This window comes from Oncorhynchus mykiss, chromosome 16 (assembly GCF_057628025.1).
Source record: "Oncorhynchus mykiss isolate SJ-2025 chromosome 16, ASM5762802v1, whole genome shotgun sequence".
NCBI classification, from domain to species: domain Eukaryota; kingdom Metazoa; phylum Chordata; class Actinopteri; order Salmoniformes; family Salmonidae; genus Oncorhynchus; species Oncorhynchus mykiss.
In genome coordinates, this window is record NC_143037.1 from 23,315,012 (window position 1) to 23,339,297 (window position 24,286).

Here is a 24,286-nt window from a genome sequence, read left to right on the forward strand (position 1 = left end):
AGCAATCTTAAAGGCGTCATATCCGTTAAAAACAACAATAAAGTCCTATGGTAAGAAAACTCTTAAAGTCATGTCAAATAAAGATATATTTTGATATACTTAAGTCTTTCTGTGGTTGAAATATAAATAAATATGAGACTTTGCTACTGACACTGTGTTGTTTTCAACCGCCGAGTTAGTACCGTATTTTAGCCATCTGGCTACTGTTAGCTAACATTAGCCCAATCATGTTCTAAATGAGCCTAACATTATTTCTTATAGTCCAAGGTCGGACCGTATATGTTCTGTTTAACGGCGAATTGGCTCTGGAAGCCAGAATGTAAACATGAATCGATTCTCAATTGCGGTACGGTTCTATAAAGATAAATACCTCTACTTTCATATCACATCAAAAATAATATCACAGTTGTGCATTGTTTTAACCGGTTTTTAACGCAGTTGCCGCCGACAATCCTTTTCAATGACAACATTACATGGATGTATTCATTTCGCGGATTCTTTTGCAAAAAAAAGTTTCTTAAACGGAACGAAACTGGGATGGGACCTACCTGAATTTGTCCAATCGAACTGAAGTTTTGCATCTATTTGGACTAATGATTACACCCCACGTTTGTGGCAACCTCTTCCCTTTACACACAAGTGTTCGCAGATAGTTTATTAACACAGATAGTCAGTCCACTGTCTGTTTTCCGTCAACAAACACGGTAACATGGCAGTGTGGTAATAACCCTAACGCTATACAGGTGTAGTCTTTTACCTTTTGTTTTTTGACAATTATTTCTCGCTGATATAAAAGGTAACGTTATGTAGCTTAAGTTTCCAAAACAGTACCGCAAGCGATTCCTGTTAATGTTTAGGGCAAGCATCGGGGTTCTTAACTAAATTCACCCAGTCAGTAGTCGCAAAAGTAGTTGGCGTCCATGAATGGGGTAAGCTAAACTGCCAGCAAAACCACCAGTCACGAGTAGTTTTCCCGCCGGCTAACCCTGCTAATTCTGTTTCCAGTGTTGTTATGGAGGGCTCCAAGTCCTCTAGTACCACCATGCAGGTCAGCTTTGTGTGTCAGCGCTGCAGTCAGCCTCTAAAGCTGGATACATCCTTCAATGTGCTCGACCGTGTCACCATCCAGGAACTTATTGGTATGTTTACCTGAGTGTATGTTTGAGAGAGCGTGTGTGTGCGCATGCTTTGGAGAGCGCTACAGAGGAAGAGACAGAGATCGGCGTTGTGAGTCTGTGTGTCTTCTGTCCCATCAGCTCCTCTGGTCACAGTGACACCAAGCAAGCAGACAGAAAGCAATGAGGCGGAAAGTGCTCCAGAGGTGAGACACTGGGTTTATTCAATCCAATGGAAAGATAGTTTTGAAACCAGGTTTCACAGCAATATCCTTCATAGAAATTGAGTTTTAAACACTGACAGGGGTTCTGATTTTCCTCTCTTCCTCCAGGAAACCTTTGTGGAAACAAAGCAAGATGGAGTCGCAAGAAAATACATCCCTCCTGCAAGGTAGCATCATGTCTAACTTACTACCTTCCAGTCTGCTTGGCATACACAGTGTAATGCCCTGCTCTGAACTTGAACTACCATACCCTCTAGGCCTAGGATGATGCCTACATAGTTTTGTGTGTGTGTGTGTGCGCAGGATGATGTCTACAGAGAGCGCCAACAGCTTCACTCTGATTGGAGAAGCGTCGGACGGAGGCACCATGGAGAACCTCAGTCGGAGGCTGAAGGTGACCAGCGATCTGTTTGACATCATGTCGGGCCAGACCGACGTAGACCACCCGCTGTGCGAGGAGTGTACTGACACCCTGCTAGACCACCTGGACACGCAGCTCAACATCACAGAGAACGAGTGCCAGAACTACAAGTGAGTAGTCATACACTGCAACTACACTAACATTACATAACTAGTGGGTAGTCGAAGTGTACTACACTATGTAACACACAGCAGGATTTGCCCTAGAAACATTTTCTTAGGCAGGGAGACCCACTAGGGCTTAGTTTACACCAATATTTTGTTGCCTGGAGCAATATTGTGTGTCAAAAGAGGATCACTTATTTGCATGCCTGAATCATGTGTGTGGATATGAGTGTGTTTTTGATGCCTGTGTATGTGTAGGGCAATTTTGTTGTTCACGTTCTATTGACATGCGCGCATGCCAGTGTGGTGACACTGATGGTTTCTCAGAACTGGTGGCTTGATGGGCGGCAGGTAGCCTCGTGGTTAGAGCGTTGGGCCAGAAAGGTTGCTGGATCGAATCCTCAAGCTGTAGTTCTGCCCCTGAGCAAGGTAGTTAACCCACTGGTGCCGAAGACGTGGATGTCGATTATGGCAGCCCCCACCACACCTCTCTGATTCACATTTCAGTTGAACGCATTCAGTTGTACAACTTCTACGGTTGTGGCTAGCTAGATTGAGAATTTACTTAGCAGGTTATTATAATTTACGTTGCAGGTTAGGATAATTATGTTAATAAAAGGGTTAGAGTACAGCATTTTAGCCTATCTAGCCACAACTGTAGAAGCCATCAGTCCAGAGAAACCATCAGATAGCTAACGTTGAAGTAGGAACCTTGACAAACTTAACAGTGAGCGAGTGAAAACACAGAAGACCGAGGGCTACAGATATGTAAAACAAGTTATCTTATTCTTCTGGCTTTATCCAGCTTTGTTTGTGATATTGTATCTTGCCTCGCTGGCTTGCTAGGTGATCGATCCTCTGATGTTGTGGACGATAACATCTGAATTCGAGTTCGTTAACTTACACGAGCTGCATTTGAAGTTGCATGTGCTTGTATCCACTGCAAGGTAAACAGAGGTTTCTGATGACGAACTGTGCACGCAACTTTTCATGACGCGGCCGGGAAAGGTGTCTATGTGTGTTGTGTGTTTTTCATGTGTCTTTTTCCGTGTGTGTGTTTGTGTGTTTTCCTTGTCTGACTACGGTGTGTGTCCTCTACTAGGAACTGCCTGGAGCTGCTGTCCCAGCTGAAGGAGGAGGAGGAGGACAGCCTGTTGCTGGAGCTCCAGAAACTGGGCGAGGAGGAGTCGTCACTGGTGGGGGAGCTGGAGGCGGTGGAAGAGCAGAGGGCTGCCGTGGCCGAGGACCTGGTCCAGGGACGCAGCCACTCCCAGCAGCTAGATACTGAGGAACTGCAGTGAGTAATGGCTGTCTGTCCTCCACCTCTGTGTAATTTTGGCTGTTGTATTTCTAAGTTCAACGCACTTTGGTTGTGGTGGCTCTCATTCTGTCTCACACGGGTTAGAGCGTAAAATGAGCTTTGGAAGTCCGCTGTCTCAACCTTATGCACTTAGTAAAGAAATGAATGGGACAACAATCACCCTACTGGGAACTGACATTTTGAGACTGTATAACGCAGGGTTTCCAGAACTCGTTCCTCGGGACTCCAAAGGGTTGCTCGTTTTGGTTTTTGACCTAGCGCTACACAGCCTAATCAACTAATCATCAAGCTTTAATCATTTGAATCAACCGTGTAGTGTTATGGCAAACTCCAAAACGTGCACCTCTTGGGAACCTGAGGACCGAGTTTGGGAAACGCTGGTATATTGCAAGATGGGAGAATGGGACGAGGAAAAAGAGGGAGACACCAAATCAACCCCTACTCTATGCACTATATAATTCAATTTCACAAATGAATCCCTTATCCTCCCCTGGCCTGTGTGTGTGTGATGTGTGTCTGTGTGCTCCAGGTACCAGAAGGAGTACAGTGAGTTCAAGCGGCAGCAGCTGGAGCTGGATGACGAGCTGAAGAGTGTGGACAACCAGATGCGATACTGCCAGATTCAACTGGACCGCCTGAAGAAGACCAACGTCTTCAACGCCACCTTCCACATCTGGTAAGGACACATACTCCGACGCATTACAGACCCTTATACATGCACTAAAATACAGACGTGCACAAACAAACGCACGCATGAATTATTGACCCAATGTATGTCAGTTAAGCAACTTAATCTCTGTTTGAAGTGGTGGCGAGTGCATGCTTGCGTTTAGAATGAACAGCTGCCTCTGTCTCCCAGCCCTCATCTTGTCTTCACATAGAATTTTGAACGGCATCTTTTACATTGATAGTTTTTAGTGCTTATAATAACCTTGTCTCTGGTCCTCAGGCACAGTGGCCAGTTTGGCACCATCAATAACTTCCGTCTGGGCCGACTACCCAGTGTCCCCGTCGAGTGGAACGAGATCAACGCCGCCTGGGGTCAGACCGTGCTACTGCTCCACGCCCTCGCCAACAAGATGGGGCTACGCTTCCAGAGGTCAGACATGACCCGCACATATGGACATACACACGCGCACACCCTTCTGTGCCATGTAATGTGTTCAATTGCCAAAATAATCAGTTATTTTATCATATCCAAATAAACATGATACATTATTTTAAATGACATTGTACAATGTAAAACATCTTGCTGGATTTCTTGAACCTCTCTCTATAGATACCGCCTGGTCCCATATGGAAACCACTCTTACCTGGAGTCACTTACAGACAAGTCCAAGGTAATGCTTGTTACCAGAAAGTAAGGTCACACTAAAAGGCACATGAACACACTTTCTGCTGGCTACTATATGGAGACAAATATATATGTGTGTATATATATATATATTTTTTTATGAACTGTGAAAAAAATAAATAGTGAACTATCCTTTTTAATATTATTTTGCAATACTCATTAGACTGGCGCAAGCCAACCCCAGTGAATAGGCCATGTTGTATATGGTACATTCCACTCTCTCGGTCTTCTTGTGTGTGTAGGAGCTACCTCTGTACTGTTCAGGGGGCCTGCGCTTCTTCTGGGACAACAAGTTTGACCATGCCATGGTGGCCTTCCTGGACTGTGTGCAGCAGTTCAAGGAGGAGGTGGAGAAGGGAGACACGGGATTCTGCCTGCCTTACAGGTCAGTCAACTAGTCTAGCAGACATCATCAAATTATAATTGTAGTAATCTATGGATTATGCCGAGAGACCAAGGATTAAGCTGACATACCAAATTTACACAAATAACTGAAGTAAGTTATACAACTAAATGAATTAGTTTTTTTCTTCATTTTTCCAATTCATAAAAAAAATCAATCCTTTTCATATTCAGATTTGACAAATACTTTCCCTTGTTTCTTAATGTCATTTATTCTACTTTCCTGTACTTGTAACACATCTGACAATGATTTAGTTGAGTATTTGGATTTTATTTTATTGAGGTGTTTTATACAAGTGTTTCTGTAGATTAGAGGAACTGCTGAACACTGTTGGTTTAGACCTTTCTGGATAAAATACTGCCTCCTAGTAGTACTGCCTCTTATTGGAACCCTCACAGATTCCAAGGTAGAAGTCCTAATTTGGGCAGCAGGGGGTTTAGCAGTCACTGTATGTCTGTCTGTTCAATACAAAAGAGCGACATACTCAGGTCCCTTGGTGTAGTCATAGACCACCCGTCTCGAGCTCTTGGAGGAGAGCTTGGCACAGATCTCGCTGTGTTTCTCCAGGCGACTAGGATCAAAGCTCACACTGCTTCAGCTTGGAGTTGGCTGCACTCTTCCCAAATCGACGTTTCAACTCCACCTGAAAGAATGGATGTTATCAGATGGGCCAAATAAGGGGCAGCTGGGCAATAAAGACAATATATACAATATGTACAAACCAGATGAGGCTGGTGGGAGAATCTCATTGTAATGGGCTCATTGTAATGGCTGGAATAGAATATAAGGAACAGTATCGCACATGTCAATCACATGGAAACCACGTTTGATTCCGATCCATTAATTCCATTCCAGCCATTACAACGATCCTATCCTCCTAGAACTCCTCCCATCAGCCTCCTCTGATACAAACACACTTGATCCCCGACACTACACTAGATCAACAGTTAGCATGGCTTTGGAATGTCAGGCTACTTTACCTGTCTGTCCTCCTTTTTCTCTTCCATGTTCAAACCCTTCTTGACTTCCTTTGGCTTGCTCACAGTGTATCTCTTGGCTGTCTGCTTTGGCTTACTAGCCACACTGCTTTCTTCTCCATTTCTCCTCACATCTTTACTCCTTTCTTCCTCTTCTTCATGATCTCTTATCATCTCCCATAGGTCAGAATCCACCTTCATCAGGCAGATCTCCTGGATGAACTTCTCCACCTTTTTTCTCAACTGTTCTTTTGTGTTTTTCTCCTCCAAAGCCTGAGCATCCATCTTGGCCCCACTCTTAATCAGTTTCAATTCTTGGGTGACACTGATCAGCTTGGCCTTCATGTATGCCATCACCTGCTCGGCCTCTGAGTTAAAGACGTCCCATATCATCTCATCAGGGCATGGTGGTAGATCCTGTACAGTTAGGGTCTGAGTCTTGAACTGACCTTGTTTCTTCACAACCTGCCTTCTGTACTTTTAAGCAGCAGGACGAGGGCTGCCCTGTGGTCTGACTGGCTGGAATGGCTTCTTCTTGGCATCATTGTTTGACACAGTGACTCTGGCTCTAATGGGAGGCAGTGGCATCTTGGTGACCATATTGGCTCCATGGACTGCCTTCAATGGCTTGGCGCTATGGAGGTAGATGTCTTTCACCACGCAGGTTTGATCCCTCTTGGTCCGGATGGGTTGCAGTGGCTTCCGGATGGGAGGAACAGTAGCCTTCCCTGACTGCTGAGATGTTGGAGCTACATGCAGTCCTTGACTCTTCCCATTGCAGGTGGACCTCTTATTCTGCAGTACTGGGATTCTGGAGGGAGGATGTGGTTTCTTTTCCACAGCCTTCAAACTGGCAAGTCGCTGCAGAGCACCCTTTCTTTCTTCTGTTAACTCCAGTACTCGGATTCTGCAGGTGTTTAAACATTTTTGTTTGAGCACTGGATGCTTCTCAGTGGCCTTTTGTTGAGATGGCAGGGCAGGCTGAATGGAGTTGCTACTGGCAGCTCCAAGGTTCCCTGTTAAAGCATTATCTTCCTGTGGTGGCTGCAATAATCTCCTCATCAAGGAGATTAATAGTGGCCTTCTTCTAACCTGATTCTGCAACCAAATTTTTGTCTAGTAGCACTTTCTGTATTTTTTGGTGATCTACTATGGTAACTATGTCTCAGGAGGAATCTGCTAGATTGTCTTGGATACTTGTGTTCTATTTTCAGCAACCAGACACCAGAATGTTTAAACAGAACATTTGGAATTTATGGATTAGTTGTGACATAATTGTTTCACAAATAATGAGACTTCTAGTATCTCACACACTTATCAAATCAAAATCAAATAACATGTATTTATAAAGCCCTTCTTACATCAGCTGTTATCTCAAAGTGCTGTACAGATCACCCAGCCTAAAACCCCAAACAGCAAGCAATGCAGGTGTAGAAGCACGGTGGCTCGGAAAAACTCCCTAGAAAGGCCAAAACCTAGGAAGAAACCTAGAGAGGAACCAGGCTATGAGGGGTGGCCAGTCCTCTTCTGGCTGTGCCGGGTGGAGATGTTCATAAATGACCAGCATGGTCAAATAATAATAATCACAGTAGTTGTCGAGGGTGCAACAGGTCAGCACCTCAGGAGTAAATGTCAGTTGGCTTTTCATAGCTGATCATTGAGAGTGTCTCGAGTTGAAAATAGCAGGGCTGGTGAACAGGTCAGTGTTCCATAGCCGCAGGCAGAACAGTTGAAACTGGAGCAGCAGCATGGCCAGGTAGACTGGGGACAGCAAGTAGTTGTCATGCCAGGTAGTCCTGAGGCATGGTCCTAGGGCTCAGGTCCTCTGAGCGAGAGAGAGAATTAGAGAGAGCATACTTAAATTCACATAGGACACCGGTTAAGACGGTAGAAATACTCAATATAACAGACAGACCCTAGCCCCCCGATACATTAAATACTGGAGGCTGAGACTGGAGGGGTCAGGAGACACTGTGGCCCCATCCGATGATACCCCCAGACAGGGCCAAACAGGCAGGATATAACCACACCCACTTTGCCAAAACACAACCCCCACACCTCTAGAGGGATATCTTCAACCACCAACTTTCCATCCTAAGACAAGGCCGAGTATAGCCCACAAAGATCTGCACAACCCAAGGGGGAGCGCCAACCCAGACAGGAAGACCACGTCAGTGACTCAACCCACTTAAGTGACGCACCCCTCCTAGGGACGGCATGGAAGAGCACCAGTAAGCCAGTGACTCAGCCCCTGTAATATGGTTAGAGGCAGAGAATCCCAGTGGAGAGAGGGGAACTGGCCAGGCAGAGACGGCAAAGGCAGTTCGTTGCTCCAGTGCCTTTTCGTTCACCTTCACACTCCTGGGCCAGACTGCACTCAATCATAGGACCTACTGAAGAGATGAGTCTTCAGTAAAGACTTAAAGGTTGAGACCGAGTTTGCGTCTCTCACATGGGTAGGCAGACCATTCCATAAAAATTGAGCTCTGTAGGAGAAAGCCCTGCCTCCAGCTGTTTGCTTAGAAATTCTAGGGACAATTAGGAGGCCTGCGTCTTGTGACCGTAGCGTACGTGTAGGTACAGTGCCTTGCGAAAGTATTCGGCCCCCTTGAACTTTGCGACCTTTTGCCACATTTCAGGCTTCAAACATAAAGATATAAAACTGTATTTTTTTGTGAAGAATCAACAACAAGTGGGACACAATCATGAAGTGGAACGACATTTATTGGATATTTCAAACTTTTTTAACAAATCAAAAACTGAAAAATTGGGCGTGCAAAATTATTCAGCCCCTTAAATTAATACTTTGTAGCGCCACCTTTTGCTGCGATTACAGCTGTAAGTTGCTTGGGGTATGTCTCTATCAGTTTTGCACATCGAGAGACTGAAATTTTTCCCATTCCTCCTTGCAAAACAGCTCGAGCTCAGTGAGGTTGGATGGAGAGCATTTGTGAACAGCAGTTTTTAGTTCTTTCCACAGATTCTCGATTGGATTCAGGTCTGGACTTTGACTTGGCCATTCTAACACCTGGATATGTTTATTTTTGAACCATTCCATTGTAGATTTTGCTTTATGTTTTGGATCATTGTCTTGTTGGAAGACAAATCTCCGTCCCAGTCTCAGGTCTTTTGCAGACTCCATCAGGTTTTCTTCCAGAATGGTCCTGTATTTGGCTCCATCCATCTTCCCATCAATTTGAACCATCTTCCCTGTCCCTGCTGAAGAAAAGCAGGCCCAAACCATGATGCTGCCACCACCATGTTTGACAGTGTGTTCAGGGTGATGAGCTGTGTTGCTTTAACGCCAAACATAACGTTTTGCATTGTTGCCAAAAAGTTCAATTTTGGTTTCATCTGACCAGAGCACCTTCTTCCACATGTTTGGTGTGTCTCCCAGGTGGCTTGTGGCAAACTTTAAACAACACTTTTTATGGATATCTTTAAGAAATGGCTTTCTTCTTGCCACTCTTCCATAAAGGCCAGATTTGTGCAATATACGACTGATTGTTGTCCTATGGACAGAGTCTCCCACCTCAGCTGTAGATCTCTGCAGTTCATCCAGAGTGATCATGGGCCTCTTGGCTGCATCTCTGATCAGTCTTCTCCTTGTATGAGCTGAAAGTTTAGAGGGGCGGCCAGGTCTTGGTAGATTTGCAGTGGTCTGATACTCCTTCCATTTCAATATTATCGTTTGCACAGTGCTCCTTGGGATGTTTAAAGCTTGGGAAATCTTTTTGTATCCAAATGCGGCTTTAAACTTCTTCACAACAGTATCTCGGACCTGCCTGGTGTGTTCCTTGTTCTTCATGATGCTCTCTGCACTTTTAACGGACCTCTGAGACTATCACAGTGCAGGTGCATTTATACGGAGACTTGATTACACACAGGTGGATTGTATTTATCATCATTAGTCATTTAGGTCAACATTGGATCATTCAGAGATCCTCACTGAACTTCTGGAGAGAGTTTGCTGCACTGAAAGTAAAGGGGCTGAATAATTTTGCACGCCCAATTTTTCAGTTTTTGATTTGTTAAAAAAGTTTGAAATATCCAATAAATGTCGTTCCACTTCATGATTGTGTCCCACTTGTTGTTGATTCTTCACAAAAAAATACAGTTTTATATCTTTATGTTTGAAGCCTGAAATGTGGCAAAAGGTCGCAAAGTTCAAGGGGGCTGAATACTTTCACAAGGCACTGTATGTACAGCACGACCAAATCGGGAAGATAAGTAGGAGCTAGCCCGTGTGATGCTTTGTAGGTTAGCAGTAAAACCTTGAAATCAGCCCTTGCCTTAACAGGAAGCCAGTGTAGGGAGGCTAGCACTGGAGTAATATGATCAAATTTTGGGGGTTCTAGTCAGAATTCTAGCAGCCGTATTTAGCACTAACTGAAGTTTATTTTGTGCTTTATCCGGGTAGCTGGAAAGTAGAGCATTGCAGTAGTCTAACCTAGAAGTGACAAAATTATGGATGAATTTCTCTGCTTCATTTTTGGACAGAAAATTTCAGATTTTTGCAATATTGTTTCTTGGGACCTAGAACAAGCATCTCTGTTTTGTCAGAGTTTAAAGTAGAACGTTTGCAGCCATTCACTTCCTTATGTCTGAAACACAGGCTTACAGTGAGGGCAATTTTCATCGAAATGTACAGCTGTGTGTCATCCACATAGCGGTGAAAGTTAACATTATGTTTTCGAATATCCTCCCCAAGAGGTAAAATATATAATGAAAACAATAGTGGTCCCAATACGGAACCTTGAGGAACACGAACATTTACAGTTGATTTGTCAGAGGACAAACCATCCACAGGGACAAACTGATATCTTTCCGACAGATAAGATCTAAACCAGGCCAGAACTTGTCCGTGTAGACCAATTTGGGTTTCCAATCTCTCCAAAAGAATGTTTTGATCGATGGTATCAAAAGCAGCACTAAGGTCTAGGAGCAGATGCAGAGCCTCGGTCTGACACCATTTAAAGGTAATTTACCACCTTTACAAGTGCAGTCTCAGTGCTATGTTGGGGTCTAAAACCAGACTGAAGCATTTCGTATACATTGTTTGCCTTCAGGGAGGCAGTGAGTTGCTGCGTAACAGCTTTTTCTAAAACTTTTGAGAGATGGGAGATTCGATATAGGCCGATAGTTTTTTATAATTTCTGGGTCAAGGTTTGGCTTTATTACTGCCACTTAGTGAGTTTGGTACACATCCAGTTATGTTCAACATAGGCGGGCCAAGCACAGGAAGCAGCTCTTTCAGTAATTTAGTTGGAATAGGGTCCAGTATGCAGCTTGAAGGTTTAGAAGCCATGATTATTTTCATCATTGTGTCAAGAGATATAGTACTAAAACACTTGAGTGTCTCCCTTGATCCTAGGTCCTGGCAGAGTTGTGCAGACTCAGGACAACTGAGCTTTGGAGGAATACGCAGATTTAAAGAGGAGTCTGTAATTTGCTTTCTAATGATCATGATCTTTTCCTCAAAGAAGTTAATGAATTTATTACTGCTGAAGTGAAAGCCATCCTCTCTTGGGGAATGCTGCTTTTTAGTTAGCTTTGCAACAGTATCAAAAATACATTTTGGATTCTTCTTAATTTCCTCAATTAGGTTGGAAAAATACGATGATCGAGCAGCAGTGAGGGCTCTTCGACACTTCACTGTACTGTCTTTCCAAGCTAGTCGGAAGACTTCCAGTTTGGTGTGGCGCCATTTCCGTTCCAATTTTCTGGAAGCTGCTTCAGAGCTCGGGTATTTTCTGTATACCAGGGAGCTAGTTTCTTATGACAAATGTTTTTAGGGGTGCAACTGCATCTAGGGTATTGCGCAAGGTTAAATTGAGTTCCCCAGTTAGGTGGTTAGCTGTTTTTTTTTGTCCTCTGATGTATTTTGGTAGGCTGAGGAAGTCTGGAAGGGCATCGAGGAATCTTTGGGTTGTCTGAGAATTTATAGCACGACTTTTGATGCTCCTTGTTTGGGGTCTGAGCAGATTATTTGTTGCGATTGCAAACGTAATAAAATGGTGTTCCGATAGTCCAGGGTCATGAGGAAAAACATTAAGATCTACAACATTTATTCCATGGGACAAAACTAGGTCCAGAGTATGACTGTGGCAGTGAGTAGGTCCAGAGACATGTTGGACAAAACCCACTGAGTCGATGATGGCTCTGAAAGCCTTCTGGAGTGGGTCTGTGGACTTTTCCATGTGAATATTAAAGTCACCAAAGATTAGAATATTATCTGCTATGACTACACGGTCCGATAGGAATTCAGGGAACTCAGTGAGGAATGCTGTATATGGCCCAGGAGGCCTGTAAACAGTAGCTATAAAAAGTTATTGGGTAGGCTGCATAGATTTCATGACTAGAAGCTCAAAAGATGAAAACACCGTTGTTTTTTTGTAAATTGAAATTTGCCATTGTAAATGTTAGCAACACCTCTGCCTTTGCGGGATGCACGGGGGATATGGTCACTTGTGTAACCAGGAGGTGAGGCCTCATTTAACACAGTAAATTCATCAGGCTTAAGCCATGTTTCAGTCAGGCCAATCACATCAAGATTATGATCAGTGATTAGTTAATTGACTAGAATTGCCTTTGAAGTGAGGGCTCTAACATTAAGTAGTCCTATTTTGAGATGTGAGGTATCAAAATCTCTTTCAATAATGGCAGGAATGGAAGAGGTCTTTATATTAGTGAGATTGCTAAGGCGAACACCGCCATGTTTAGTTTTGCCCAACCTAGGTCGAGGCACAGACACGGCCTCAATGGGGATAGCTGAGCTGACTACACTGACTGTGCTCATGGCAGACTCCACTAAGCTGGCAGGCTGGCTAACAGCCTGCAGCATGGCCTGCACCCTATTTCATTGTGGAGCTAGAGGAGTTAGAGCCCTGTCTATGTTCGTAGATAAGATGAGAGCACCCCTTCAGCTAGGATGGAGTCCGTCACTCCTCAACAGGCCAGGCTTTCGGGAGGGGCAGAAAACAGTTTTCAACCAGTGATTGAGTTGTGAGACTCTGCTGTAGAGTTCATCACTCCCCTAACTGGGCGGGGGCCAGAGACTATTACACGATGCCGACACATCTTTCTAGCTGATTTACATGCTGAAGCTATGTTGCGCTTGGTGACCTCTGACTGTTTCATCCTAACATCGTTGGTGCCGACGTGGATAACAATATCCCTATACTCTTTACACTCGCCAGTTTTAGCTTTAGCCAGCACCATCTTCAGATTAGCCTTAACGTCTGTAGCCCTGCCCCCTGGTGAACAGTGTATGATCGCTGGATGATTCGTTTTAAGTCTAATACTGCATGTAATGGAGTCGCCAATGACTAGGGTTTTCAATTTGTCAGAGCTAATGGTGGGAGCCTTCGGCGTCTCAGACCCCGTAACGGAAGGAGTAGAGACCAGAGAAGGCTCGGCCTCTGACTCCGACTCGCTGCTTAATGGGGAGAACCGGTTGAAAGTTTGTCGGCTGAATGAGCGACACCGGTTGAGCATTCCAACAGCATTTCCCTCCAGAAGCCATGAGAAAGTTGTCCGGCTGCGGGGACCGTGCGAGGGGATTTATACTACTATCTGTACTTACTGGTGGCACAGATGCTGTTTCATCCTTTCCTACACTGAAATTACCCTTGCCTAACGATTGCGTCTGAAGCAGGGCTTGCAGCGCAGCTATCCTCGCCGTAAGGCGATCGTTCTCCTGTATGTTATGAGTACAGCGACTGCAATTGAAAGGCATCATGTTCATGTTACTACTTAGCTTCGGCTGGTGGAGGTCCTGACGAACCACGTCCAGATAAAGTGTCCGGAGTGAAAAAGTTGAAAGAAAGTTGAGTGATGGAAAAACTAAAACATATAAACAGTAATTAAAGTAAAAAATGTAAAGTTGTCAGGTAGCAAAGTAAGGTTAGCAACAAAATGCACAGGAGCACGTCTGCAAGTTGTGACCGGAAATGACACAGGCACAGTTTTACTGCAATCTGTTGAGTGCATGCGGGTTCAAGCATGTCGCAGCGATGAAAAATTGTGGATGTGGATCCACTTATGTGGATGTGATGTCATAATAGACCATAATATACTGCCCAAAATGGTGAATGTGACATACCTGTGTTGAACTGCTTGCCCTCATCTCATATTTAAACATGCCACTTTTCTTTGAGGTGAAACATATTACTGAAATCTCTGAATTGTCAATTTAAAGACATTTTGGCAATTTATTCATGACTAAATTTAGCTAACATAGTTGATTCAGAGATTCCTACCTTTGCCTCGGCAGTCTCGTCCAGATCATCATGACGTTTGTAGTTCTTTATGATAGCCACAGTTCATTTTGGGGAGCTAAATACAGGCAGATATATTTAAGTCACCTTGTCCTACAGATAATTACACGGTTATTGAAAAGTCACACAAGGGTAAACCTACATGAAACACATCCCTTATTTTAAGTGTTTCTGAAATTCCGTATGGGGAAAAATGAATGGCGGAAATACGGTTGGAACCATTTCCTTGTTTGACCGCTATGTTTTATGGTTATTATGACTAATACTGTGGTACTCTATTGTACTTACACAAATAACTGGAGTTGGTCAGCTTTTGACAGCTTAATCCTTTGTCTCTGCATGATCATTTGCCTCCAACTAGTCACTAGCATGAGAAATCTGCAGATTATTTTGTCGTAGCATACTGGCTTTAGATAAATAAATAAAAATGTGGGTGTTAGCAGCTATGGATGTTGCACCAGGTTTTTTCATAGCCCTCAAGAAATAAACACTTGGGGGTTTGAGTTTTAACGCACCTTTTTCTGTTATGGGTCAGGATGGATGTCGAGAAGGGCAAGATTGAGGACACGGGAGGCAGCGGCGGCTCCTACTCCATCAAGACCCAGTTCAACTCGGAGGAGCAGTGGACCAAGGCGCTCAAGTTCATGTTGACCAACCTCAAGTGGGGTCTGGCGTGGGTGTCGTCTCAGTTTTACAACCGATAGAGGAGGAAGATGAGGAATCACCCTGGGTGTGCCCCTTGACCCTTCTAAAACTACAATTTCGTCACAATGTGTGACTCTCTAAAGTTCTTCTTCTACAATGCTCTCCTTGCTTCCCTGTGATGTTTTGAGAGGGTGGGGAGAAGACTGGAGGAAGGACTTTTGAGATTCACCACTGGTGTGAGTTCCAATCCAATACGTCTTGTTTCCTTGTTTGATTTCCACATTGACCATATGAAAGGACAAAATAAAAACTGTTAAATTGTTCACATTCAAGTCCGCCTAGACTCATAGGTGTTATGAAGGGAGCTATCTGAGACTTTTGGAACACATTCCAGGATTGAGTCCTAATAGTAGCTAAGTGGCTTCTGGTTGTGTCTTTTCCTTCATATGCACATATCTTATGACACTGGATAGGTGAAAGCTGTTGTTTCCAACCTGTTCAATTCTTATAGATCAGTACACATGAAGGGAAGGAGAGAAGGACACATTGAACTACTGAGATGCAGCACTGGAATGGGTTCTTATGTATCATGTGCTTCTTACTGTGCTCCAGAACCAATACTGGAGAGTCACGTATCTGGTTTTGTGCCTATTTTTCTTCAATTGGTTTGTGTCTTTCTCATTCAACTCCACTCTATCTGCAGAAAAAAATTACATTTATTATGTTTTAATAGTTTTTCTTTTACTGTGCTGACACGGTAAAGATGGTTTAATTTCACCACGCGTTGGAACAGCATTGGAACATTTGCCTTGTCTGTTCTCTTGTCACCCCACTTGCAGGGCGCACCAAGTGTCTACCGAAAGCTTTGGCGTCGGGATTATGCTGTGCTTTTGTTGATTGGCAAATTCAACAAGGCAATCCTTTTGCTACAAGTGACTTCTTGGTGTAGATTTAAATGTAGACAAGGAGGCTTGTGGCAGTATTTAATGCCCATATCACTATATGATTTGGTTTTTCAGGTTCATTACACATATGAAAATGCCAATAATGGACTCACACAGAACGCCTCATGTAAAAGGATATTTCCAATTCTAACATTTGTATAAAAAAAGGTAATCAAAATTTTAGACAGATTGCTTGATTTATTGATTTACGTAAGTATTCAACCTCGAGTCAATACATGTTAAAATCACCTTTGGCAGAGATTACAGCTGAGAGTCTTTCTGGGTAAGTCTCTAAATGCTTTGCACACCAGGATTGCATGTGAGTCTTCAAGCTCTGTCAAGTTGGATGTTGATCATTGCTACAAAGACATTTAAGTCTTACCATATAATTTTAAGTCAAAACTAACTCTGGAACATTCAATGTCGTCTTGGTAAGCAACTCCAGTGTATATTTGGCCTTGTGTTTTAGGTTATTGTCCTGCTAAAAGTTGAATATCTCCCAGTGTCTGTAAAGCAGACTGAACCAGGTTTTCCTCTAGGAATTTGCCTGTGCTTAGCGCTATGCTGTTTATTTTCGTCATAAACATCCTTGCCGATGACAGGCATGCAGCCACCCCCATGCTTGAAATTTTGAAGAGTGCTCAGTTATTTGTTGTTGGATTTGCTCCAAATATAACACTTTGTATTCAGGACATAAAATGTATTTAATTGCCACATTTTTTGAAGTATTAATTGCTCCTGATTACAAACAGGATGCATGTTTTGGAATATTTTTATTCTGTACTAACTTTTCACTGTTATTTAGGTTAGTATTGTGGAATAACTACAATGTAGTTGATCCATCCTCCGTTTTCTCTCACAACCGTTAAACTGTTTTTAAGTCCCCATTGGCCTCAGTGAAATCCCTGAGCGGTTTCCTTCCTCTCCGGCAACTGAGTTAGGAAGGACGCCTATATCTTGGTACTGACTGGGTATTTTGATACACATCCAAAGTGTAATTATCAACTTCACCATGCTCAAAGGAATATTCAATGCATGTTTTTTTTTTTTTTTACCCACCTACCAATAGGTGCACTTCTTTGTGAGGTATAGGAAAACCTCCCTGATCTTGGTGGTTGAATCTGTGCTTGAAATTCACTGCTCATCTGAGGGACCTTACAATGATCTGTATGGATCGGGTACAGAGATGAGGTAGTAATTCAAAAATCCTGTTGAACACAGATGAGTCCATGCAATTTGTGACTTGTTTAGCACATTTTTACTCCTGAACTTCATGCTTGCCATAACAAAGGGATTGAATACTTTTAATTCATTAATTTGTAAAAAAAAATCTCTAGAACCATAATTCCACTTTCACATTATGGGGAATTGTGTGTAGGCTAGTGAATACACTCTCAAGGCACTTTATGAGATTAGCTCTTCAGGCAGTCATTGGGTTGCTAGCCTTGTATGTAGCACGTAGCTAGCTAGCTCTATGGCTGTGTATATTTGAGTATTACCAGTTAGGCTATTCTGCTTTTCTCTGGTAAACAACGCATCTATTCTCAAGCGTGTAATCATGTTTCACAATATACTAAAATAACTTTGCTATTGTGTAAGTCATGTTTGAATTTAGATTGTTCTACTGCACAATTTGCAATGAATGAGAATTATCTTTGACATAGCAAGGAGTTAACAAACCACATAGTCATAACAAAAGTCGGTTAAATGGTTTATATGCATTTCTATTAAGTTGCTCTCCCTCTCCATTTTGGGGGGAAGCCTCATGAAAACATATGGACAACCATCCAAATAACAAAGTAAACTCCCAGTCCAATATCCAAGAAAATATTTATATCTGATCAAATCAGTCAAAAGTGATGATCCTAGTGAAAAATACTTATTTCATTCACGTGACAGTTAGACGTGTATAAAACGTAACAGTGATGTATCAGCCAGGCATGCCTTCAACTTTGGTCATCAAAAATAGAAACTCCCCCTTAATTTGAGCCCTTTCAAAAGGGGGGGGCAATTGATTATATTATTGGGAAATATAGAGTTTAAAAAACTCTCAAAACATCAAATGGAATGGATATGTAGGAAAATGGTGCCGACAGATAGGGCTGCCATGCTTCTAGCTTACAAGCATTTTGCTACACCCACAGTAACATCTGCTAAACACATATACAGTGCCTTGCGAAAGTATTTGGCCCCCTTGAACTTTGCGACCTTTTGCCACATTTCAGGATTCAAACATAAAGATATAAAACTGTATTTTTTTGTGAAGAATCAACAACAAGTGGGACACAATCATGAAGTGGAACGACATTTATTGGATATTTCAAACGTTTTTAACAAATCAAAAACTGAAAAATTGGGCGTGCAAAATTATTCAGCCCCTTTACTTTCAGTGCAGCAAACTCTCTCCAGAAGTTCAGTGAGGATCTCTGAATGATCCAATGTTGACCTAAATGACTAATGATGATAAATACAATCCACCTGTGTGTAATCAAGTCTCCGTATAAATGCACCTGCACTGTGATAGTCTCAGAGGTCCGTTAAAAGCGCAGAGAGCATCATGAAGAACAAGGAACACACCAGACAGGTCCGAGATACTGTTGTGAAGAAGTTTAAAGCCGGATTTGGATACAAAAAGATTTCCCAAGCTTTAAACATCCCAAGGAGCACTGTGCAAGCGATAATATTGAAATGGAAGGAGTATCAGACCACTGCAAATCTACCAAGACCTAGCCGTCACTCTAAACTTTCAGCTCATACAAGGAGAAGACTGATCAGAGATGCAGCCAAGAGGCCCATGATCACTCTGGATGAACTGCAGAGATCTACAGCTGAGGTGGGAGACTCTGTCCATAGGACAACAATCAGTCGTATATTGCACAAATCTGGCCTTTATGGAAGAGTGGCAAGAAGAAAGCCATTTCTTAAAGATATCCATAAAAAGTGTAGTTTAAAGTTTGCCACAAGCCACCTGGGAGACACACCAAACATGTGGAAGAAGGTGCTCTGGTCAGATGAAACCAAAATTGAACTTTTTGGCAACAATGCAAAACGTTATGTTTGGCGTAAAAGCAACACAGCTTAACACACCATCCCCACTGTCAAACATGGTGGTGGCAGCATCATGGTTTGGGCCTGCTTTTCTTCAGCAGGGACAGGGAAGATGGTTAAAATTGATGGGAAGATGGATGGAGCCAAATACAGGACCATTCTGGAAGAAAACCTGATGGAGTCTGCAAAAGACCTGAGACTGGGACGGAGATTTGTCTTCCAACAAGACAATGATCCAAATCATAAAGCAAAATCTACAATGAAATGGTTCAAAAATAAACATATCCAGGTGTTAGAATGGCCAAGTCAAAGTCCAGACCTGAATCCAATCGAGAATCTGTGGAAAGAACTGAAAACTGCTGTTCACAAATGCTCTCCATCCAACCTCACTGAGCTCGAGCTGTTTTGCAAGGAGGAATGGGAAAAAATGTCAGTCTCTCGATGTGCAAAACTGATAGAGACATACCCCAAGCGACTTACAGCTGTAATCGCAGCAAAAGGTGGCGCTACAAAGTATTAACTTAAGGGGGCTGAATAATTTTGCACGCCCAATTTTTCAGTTTTTGAACTGTTAAAAAAGTTTGAAATATCCAATAAATGCCGTTCCACTTCATGATTGTGTCCCACTTGTTGTTGATTCTTCACAACAAAAACAGTTTTATATCTTTATGTTTGAAGCCTGAAATATGGCAAAAGGTCGCAAAGTTCAAGGGGGCCGAATACTTTCGCAAGGCACTGTATGTGACAAATACAATTTGATTTGAGCTGTTTGGTTTTCCCGAAAACAGGAATGCACACACACACACACAACACACTGTGACTTCAGTCCGTTTTCCTATGACCCTGTGATGCAGCCCACCGGACAGGCCAAGCAAGGTCTTTCTCTTCTTTGTGGCAGGTGTGTGTGTGTGTGTGTACACATGTATGTGGGCAGCCATTGGGTCCTACAGACAAGCCAAAGACTGGCATTTCCCCTTCACGTCTTAGGAGGGGTGGGGATAGGGCGGTCACTTCAGATAATCCTCCTCCATCCTTTAGTCTGTTTTTACCCCCTCCATCCTCCTTCCCCTATCCAGAAGGCAGGGCGTTTCAGTAATGTGGCCCCTACAGGGGCCCTCTGGGGTGGCGTTGGACGCCTCAGTTCGAGGCACTGCTGTTGAATGCGCTGGAGGTGGAGGGTGTGGAGCCCGATGCCAACGGACCAGGTTGCAGAAGGGGGGCATGAGGAAGGGGTCTTGGGCCAGCTGCAGCACGTCGATGCGCTCCTCCTTGCGGGAGGCCAGGTAGCTGTGGATGAAGGCCTGACGGAGAGAGAGATGTTTATTTGTTTTTTAGGGGGTAGATCAGCTTTAATATTGCATATAGATTGTGGCTTCCATCAATGTAATTGTCTGCATCATTTCAAATCCCCCGATAGATACACACAGTAACAGTTCAAAATTTGGACACTACTCATTCAAGGACTTTTCTTTATTTTTACAATTTTTATCATTGTAGAATAATAATCTAGACATCAAAACTATGAATTAACACATTTGAAATTATGTAGTAACCCAAAAAGTGTTAAACAAATCTAAATAAATGTGATTATTCAAAGCAGTCACCCTTTGCCTTTGACAGCTTTGCACACTCTCTTGAAATTCATTTAACCAGCTTCATGAGGTATTCACCTGGAATGCATTTAATTAACAGGTGTACCTTGTTAATAGTTCATTTGTGGAACTTCTTTCCTTCTTAATGTGTTTGAGCCAATCAGTTGTGTAGTGACAAGGTAGGGGTGGTATACCCCTAAAAGACCAAGTGGGGTGGCAGGTAGCCGAGTGGGTAGAGCTTTGAGCTAGTAACAGAAAGGTTGCTGGCTCGAATCCTTGAGCTGACGATAAATATTTCTCGTTTGGCTGCTGAATAAGGCAATTAACTCACTGTTCCCCAGTAGGCTGTCATTATAAATAACAATTTGTCCTTAACTGACTTGCCTTGTTAAATAAAGCTTTTTTTTTAAACAATTATGGCAAGAACATTTCAAATAAGGAAAGAGAAACAACAGTCCATCATTACTTTCAGACACTAAAGTCAGTCAGTACAGAACATTCAAAGTTTCTTGAAGTGCAGTCGCAAAACCCATCAAGTGCTATGAGGAAACTGGCTCTTATGAGGATCCCCACAGGAAAGGAAGAGTTACTTCTGCGGTACAGGATAAGTTCATTAGAGTAAACTGCACCTCATATTGCAGCCCAAATAAATGCTTCACAGAGTTCAAGTCACAGACACGTCTTAACATCAACTGTTCAGAAGATGTTGCGTGAATCAGGCCTTCATGGTCGAATTGCTGCAAAGAAACCACTACTAAAGGACACCAATAATAAGAGACTTGCTTGGGCCAAGAAACACGAGCAATGGACATTAGACCGGTGGAAATCTGTCCTTCTGATGAGTCCAAATTTGAGATTTGGTTCCAACTGCCGTGTCTTTGAGAGACGCGGAGTAGGTGAACGAATGATCTCAGCATGTGTGGTTCCCACCGTGAAGCATGGATGAACAGGTGTGATGGTTGTTACCAACAAGTGAGGTCTCAAACTAAAAGGTACAGGACATGAACACACTTACCGCTGGCTACTATATGGAGAAACACAGTAAACATTTTTTAATGAGCTTTGAAAAATGTTGTGAACTATCTCCCAATACTCATTAGACTGGCTCAAGCCAACTTCAGTGAATAGCCCATGTTGTATATGGTACATTCCACTCTCTTTCTTCTTGTGCTCTTCAGGAGCTACCACTGTACTGTACAAGGGGCCTGCGCTTCTTCTAGGACAACAAGTTTGAGGAGGTGGAGAAGGTAGACACAGTATTCTGTCTGCCCTGCAGGTCAGTCAACTAGTCTGGCAGACATCATCGAATTATAATTGTAATCATCTATGGATTATTCCGAGAGACCAAGGATTAAGCTGTCAAAAGCTGACCAACTTCAGTTATTTGTGTAAATTTGTTAAGTTATACAACTAAATTAATTAGTTTCTTTCTTCATTTTTCCAATTCATTAAAAAATAAAAAACTCCTTTTCATATTCAGTCTTGACAAATACTTTCCCTTGTTTCTTAATATTTCATTTATTCTACTTTCCTGCACTTGTAACACATCTGACAGAATGACATAGATGAGTGTTTGGATTTTATTTTATTGAAGTGTTTTATACAGGTGTTTCTGTAGATTAGAGGAACTGCTGAACACTGTTGGTTTAGATGTTTCTGGATAAAATTCTGCCTCCTAGTAGTACTGCCTCTTATTGGAACCCTCACAGATTCCAAGGTAGAAGTCCTAATTTGGGCAGCAGGTGGTTTAGCAGTCAGTATATGTCTGTCTGTTCAATCCAAAATCCAAAAGAGAGACAGACTCAGGTCCCTTGGTGCATCACACCACGGATCGCTTCACGTAGCCAGCCAGTACAGTGCCTTGGAGCCGGTGCTTGGTAGAGTCATAAACCCCCCGTCTAGAGCAATTGGAGGAGAGCTTGGCACAGATCTCGCTGTGTTTCTCCAGGCGACTAGGATCAAAGCACCGGCCACAGTGCTCACACTGCTTCAGCTTGGAGTTGGCTGCACTCATCCCAAATCGACGTTTCAACTCCACCTGAAAGAATGGATTTTATCAGATGGGCCAAATAAGGGGCAGCTGGGCAATAAAGACAAGATATACAATATGTACAAACCAGATGAGGCTGGTGGGAGGAGCTCATTGTAATGGGCTCATTGTAATGGCTGGAATAGAATAAAAGGAATGGTATCACACATATCAATCACATCAATCACAATCACAGTCCAGCCATTACAACGATCCTATCCTCCTATAACTACTCCCATCAGCCTCCTCTGATACAAACACACGTGATCACCAACACTACACTAGATCAACAGTTAGCATGGCTTTGGAATGTCAAGCTACTTTACCTGTCTGTCCTCCTTTTTCTCTTCCATGTTCAAACCCTTCTTGACTTCCTTTGGCTTGCTCACAGTGTATCTCTTGGCTGTCTGCTTTGGCTTACTAGCCACACTGCTTTCTTCTCCATTTCTCCACACCTCTTTACTCCTTTCTTCCTCTTCTTCATTATCTCTTATCATCTCCCATAGGTCAGAATCCACCTTCATCAGGCAGATCTCCTGGATGAACTTCTCCACCTTTTTTCTCAACTGTTCTTTTGCCTTTTTCTCCTCCAAAGCCTGAGCATCCATCTTGACCCCACTCTTCATCAGTTTCAATTCTTGGGTGACACTGATCAGCTTGGCCTTCATATATGCCATCACCTGCTCAGCCTCTGAGTTAAATACTTCCCATACCATCTCATCGGGGCATGGCGGTAGATCCTGTACAGTTAGGGTCTGAGTCTTGAACTGAACATGTTTCTTCACAACCTGCCTTCTGTACTTTGTAGCAGCAGGACGAGGGTTGCCCTCTGGTCTGACTGGCTGGAATGGCTTCTTCTTGGCATCATTGTTTGACACAGTGACTCTGGCTCTAATGGGAGGCAGTGGCATCTTGGTGACCATATTGGCTCCATGGACTGCCTTCAATGGCTTGGCGCTATGGAGGTAGATGTCTTTCACCACGCAGGTTTGATCCCTCTTGGTCCGGATGGGTTGCAGTGGCTTCCGGATGGGAGGAACAGTAGCCTTCCCTGACTGCTGAGATGTTGGAGCTACATGCAGTCCTTGACTCTTCCCATTGCAGGTGGACCTCTTATTATGCAGTACTGGGATTCTGGAGGGAGGATGTGGTTTCTTTTCCACAGCCTTCAAACTGGCAAGTCGCTGCAGAGCACCCTTTCTTTCTTCAGTCAACTCCAGTACTGGGATTCTGGAGGTGTTAAAACTGTTTTGTTTGAGCGCTGGAAGCTTCTCAGTGGCCTTGGCTTGAGATGGCAGGGCAGGCTGAACGGAGTTGCTACTGGCAGCTCCAAGGTTCCCTGTTAAAGCATTATCTTCCTGTAGCGGCTGCAAGAATCTCCTCATCATCAAGGAGATTGACAGTTCTATTTTTCTAACCTTGTTCTGCAACTAAATTTTCGTCTAGTAGCACTTTCTGTATTTTATGATGATCTACTTTGTTAACTATATCTCAGGAGAAATTTGCTAGATTGTCTTGGAAACTAGTGTTCTATTTTCAGCAATCAGATACCAGACTGTTCAAACAGAACATTTGGAATTTATTGATCAGTTGTGACATCATAATTGGTTCACAAATAATGAGACTTCTAGAATCTCACACACTTACAGTGGGGCAAAAAAGTATTTAGTCAGCCACCAATTGTGCAAGTTCTCCCACTTAAAAAGATGAGAGAGGCCTGTAATTTTCATCATAGGTACACTTCAACTATGACAGACAAAATGAGGAAAAAAAATCCAGAAAATCACATTGTCGGATTTTTTATGAATTTATTTGCAAATTATGGTGGAA

General features: G+C 43.1%; 1 protein-coding gene across 2 annotated transcripts; it reads left to right on the forward strand.

Moving 5' to 3' along the window:
• Nucleotides 1-20: 20 nt before the first annotated feature.
• becn1 (beclin 1, autophagy related) lies at nt 21-15,175 on the forward strand. 2 transcript variants are annotated; one of them, NM_001124429.1, is given in 11 exon segments: nt 21-50; nt 1,006-1,139; nt 1,257-1,321; nt 1,448-1,506; nt 1,643-1,870; nt 2,967-3,161; nt 3,715-3,861; nt 4,135-4,284; nt 4,465-4,525; nt 4,782-4,924; nt 14,734-15,175. In NM_001124429.1, coding segments are annotated over 10 exon segments (1,344 nt in total). In that variant the 5' UTR covers nt 21-50; nt 1,006-1,012; the 3' UTR covers nt 14,903-15,175.
• The last annotated feature ends 9,111 nt before the right edge of the window (nt 15,176-24,286 follow it).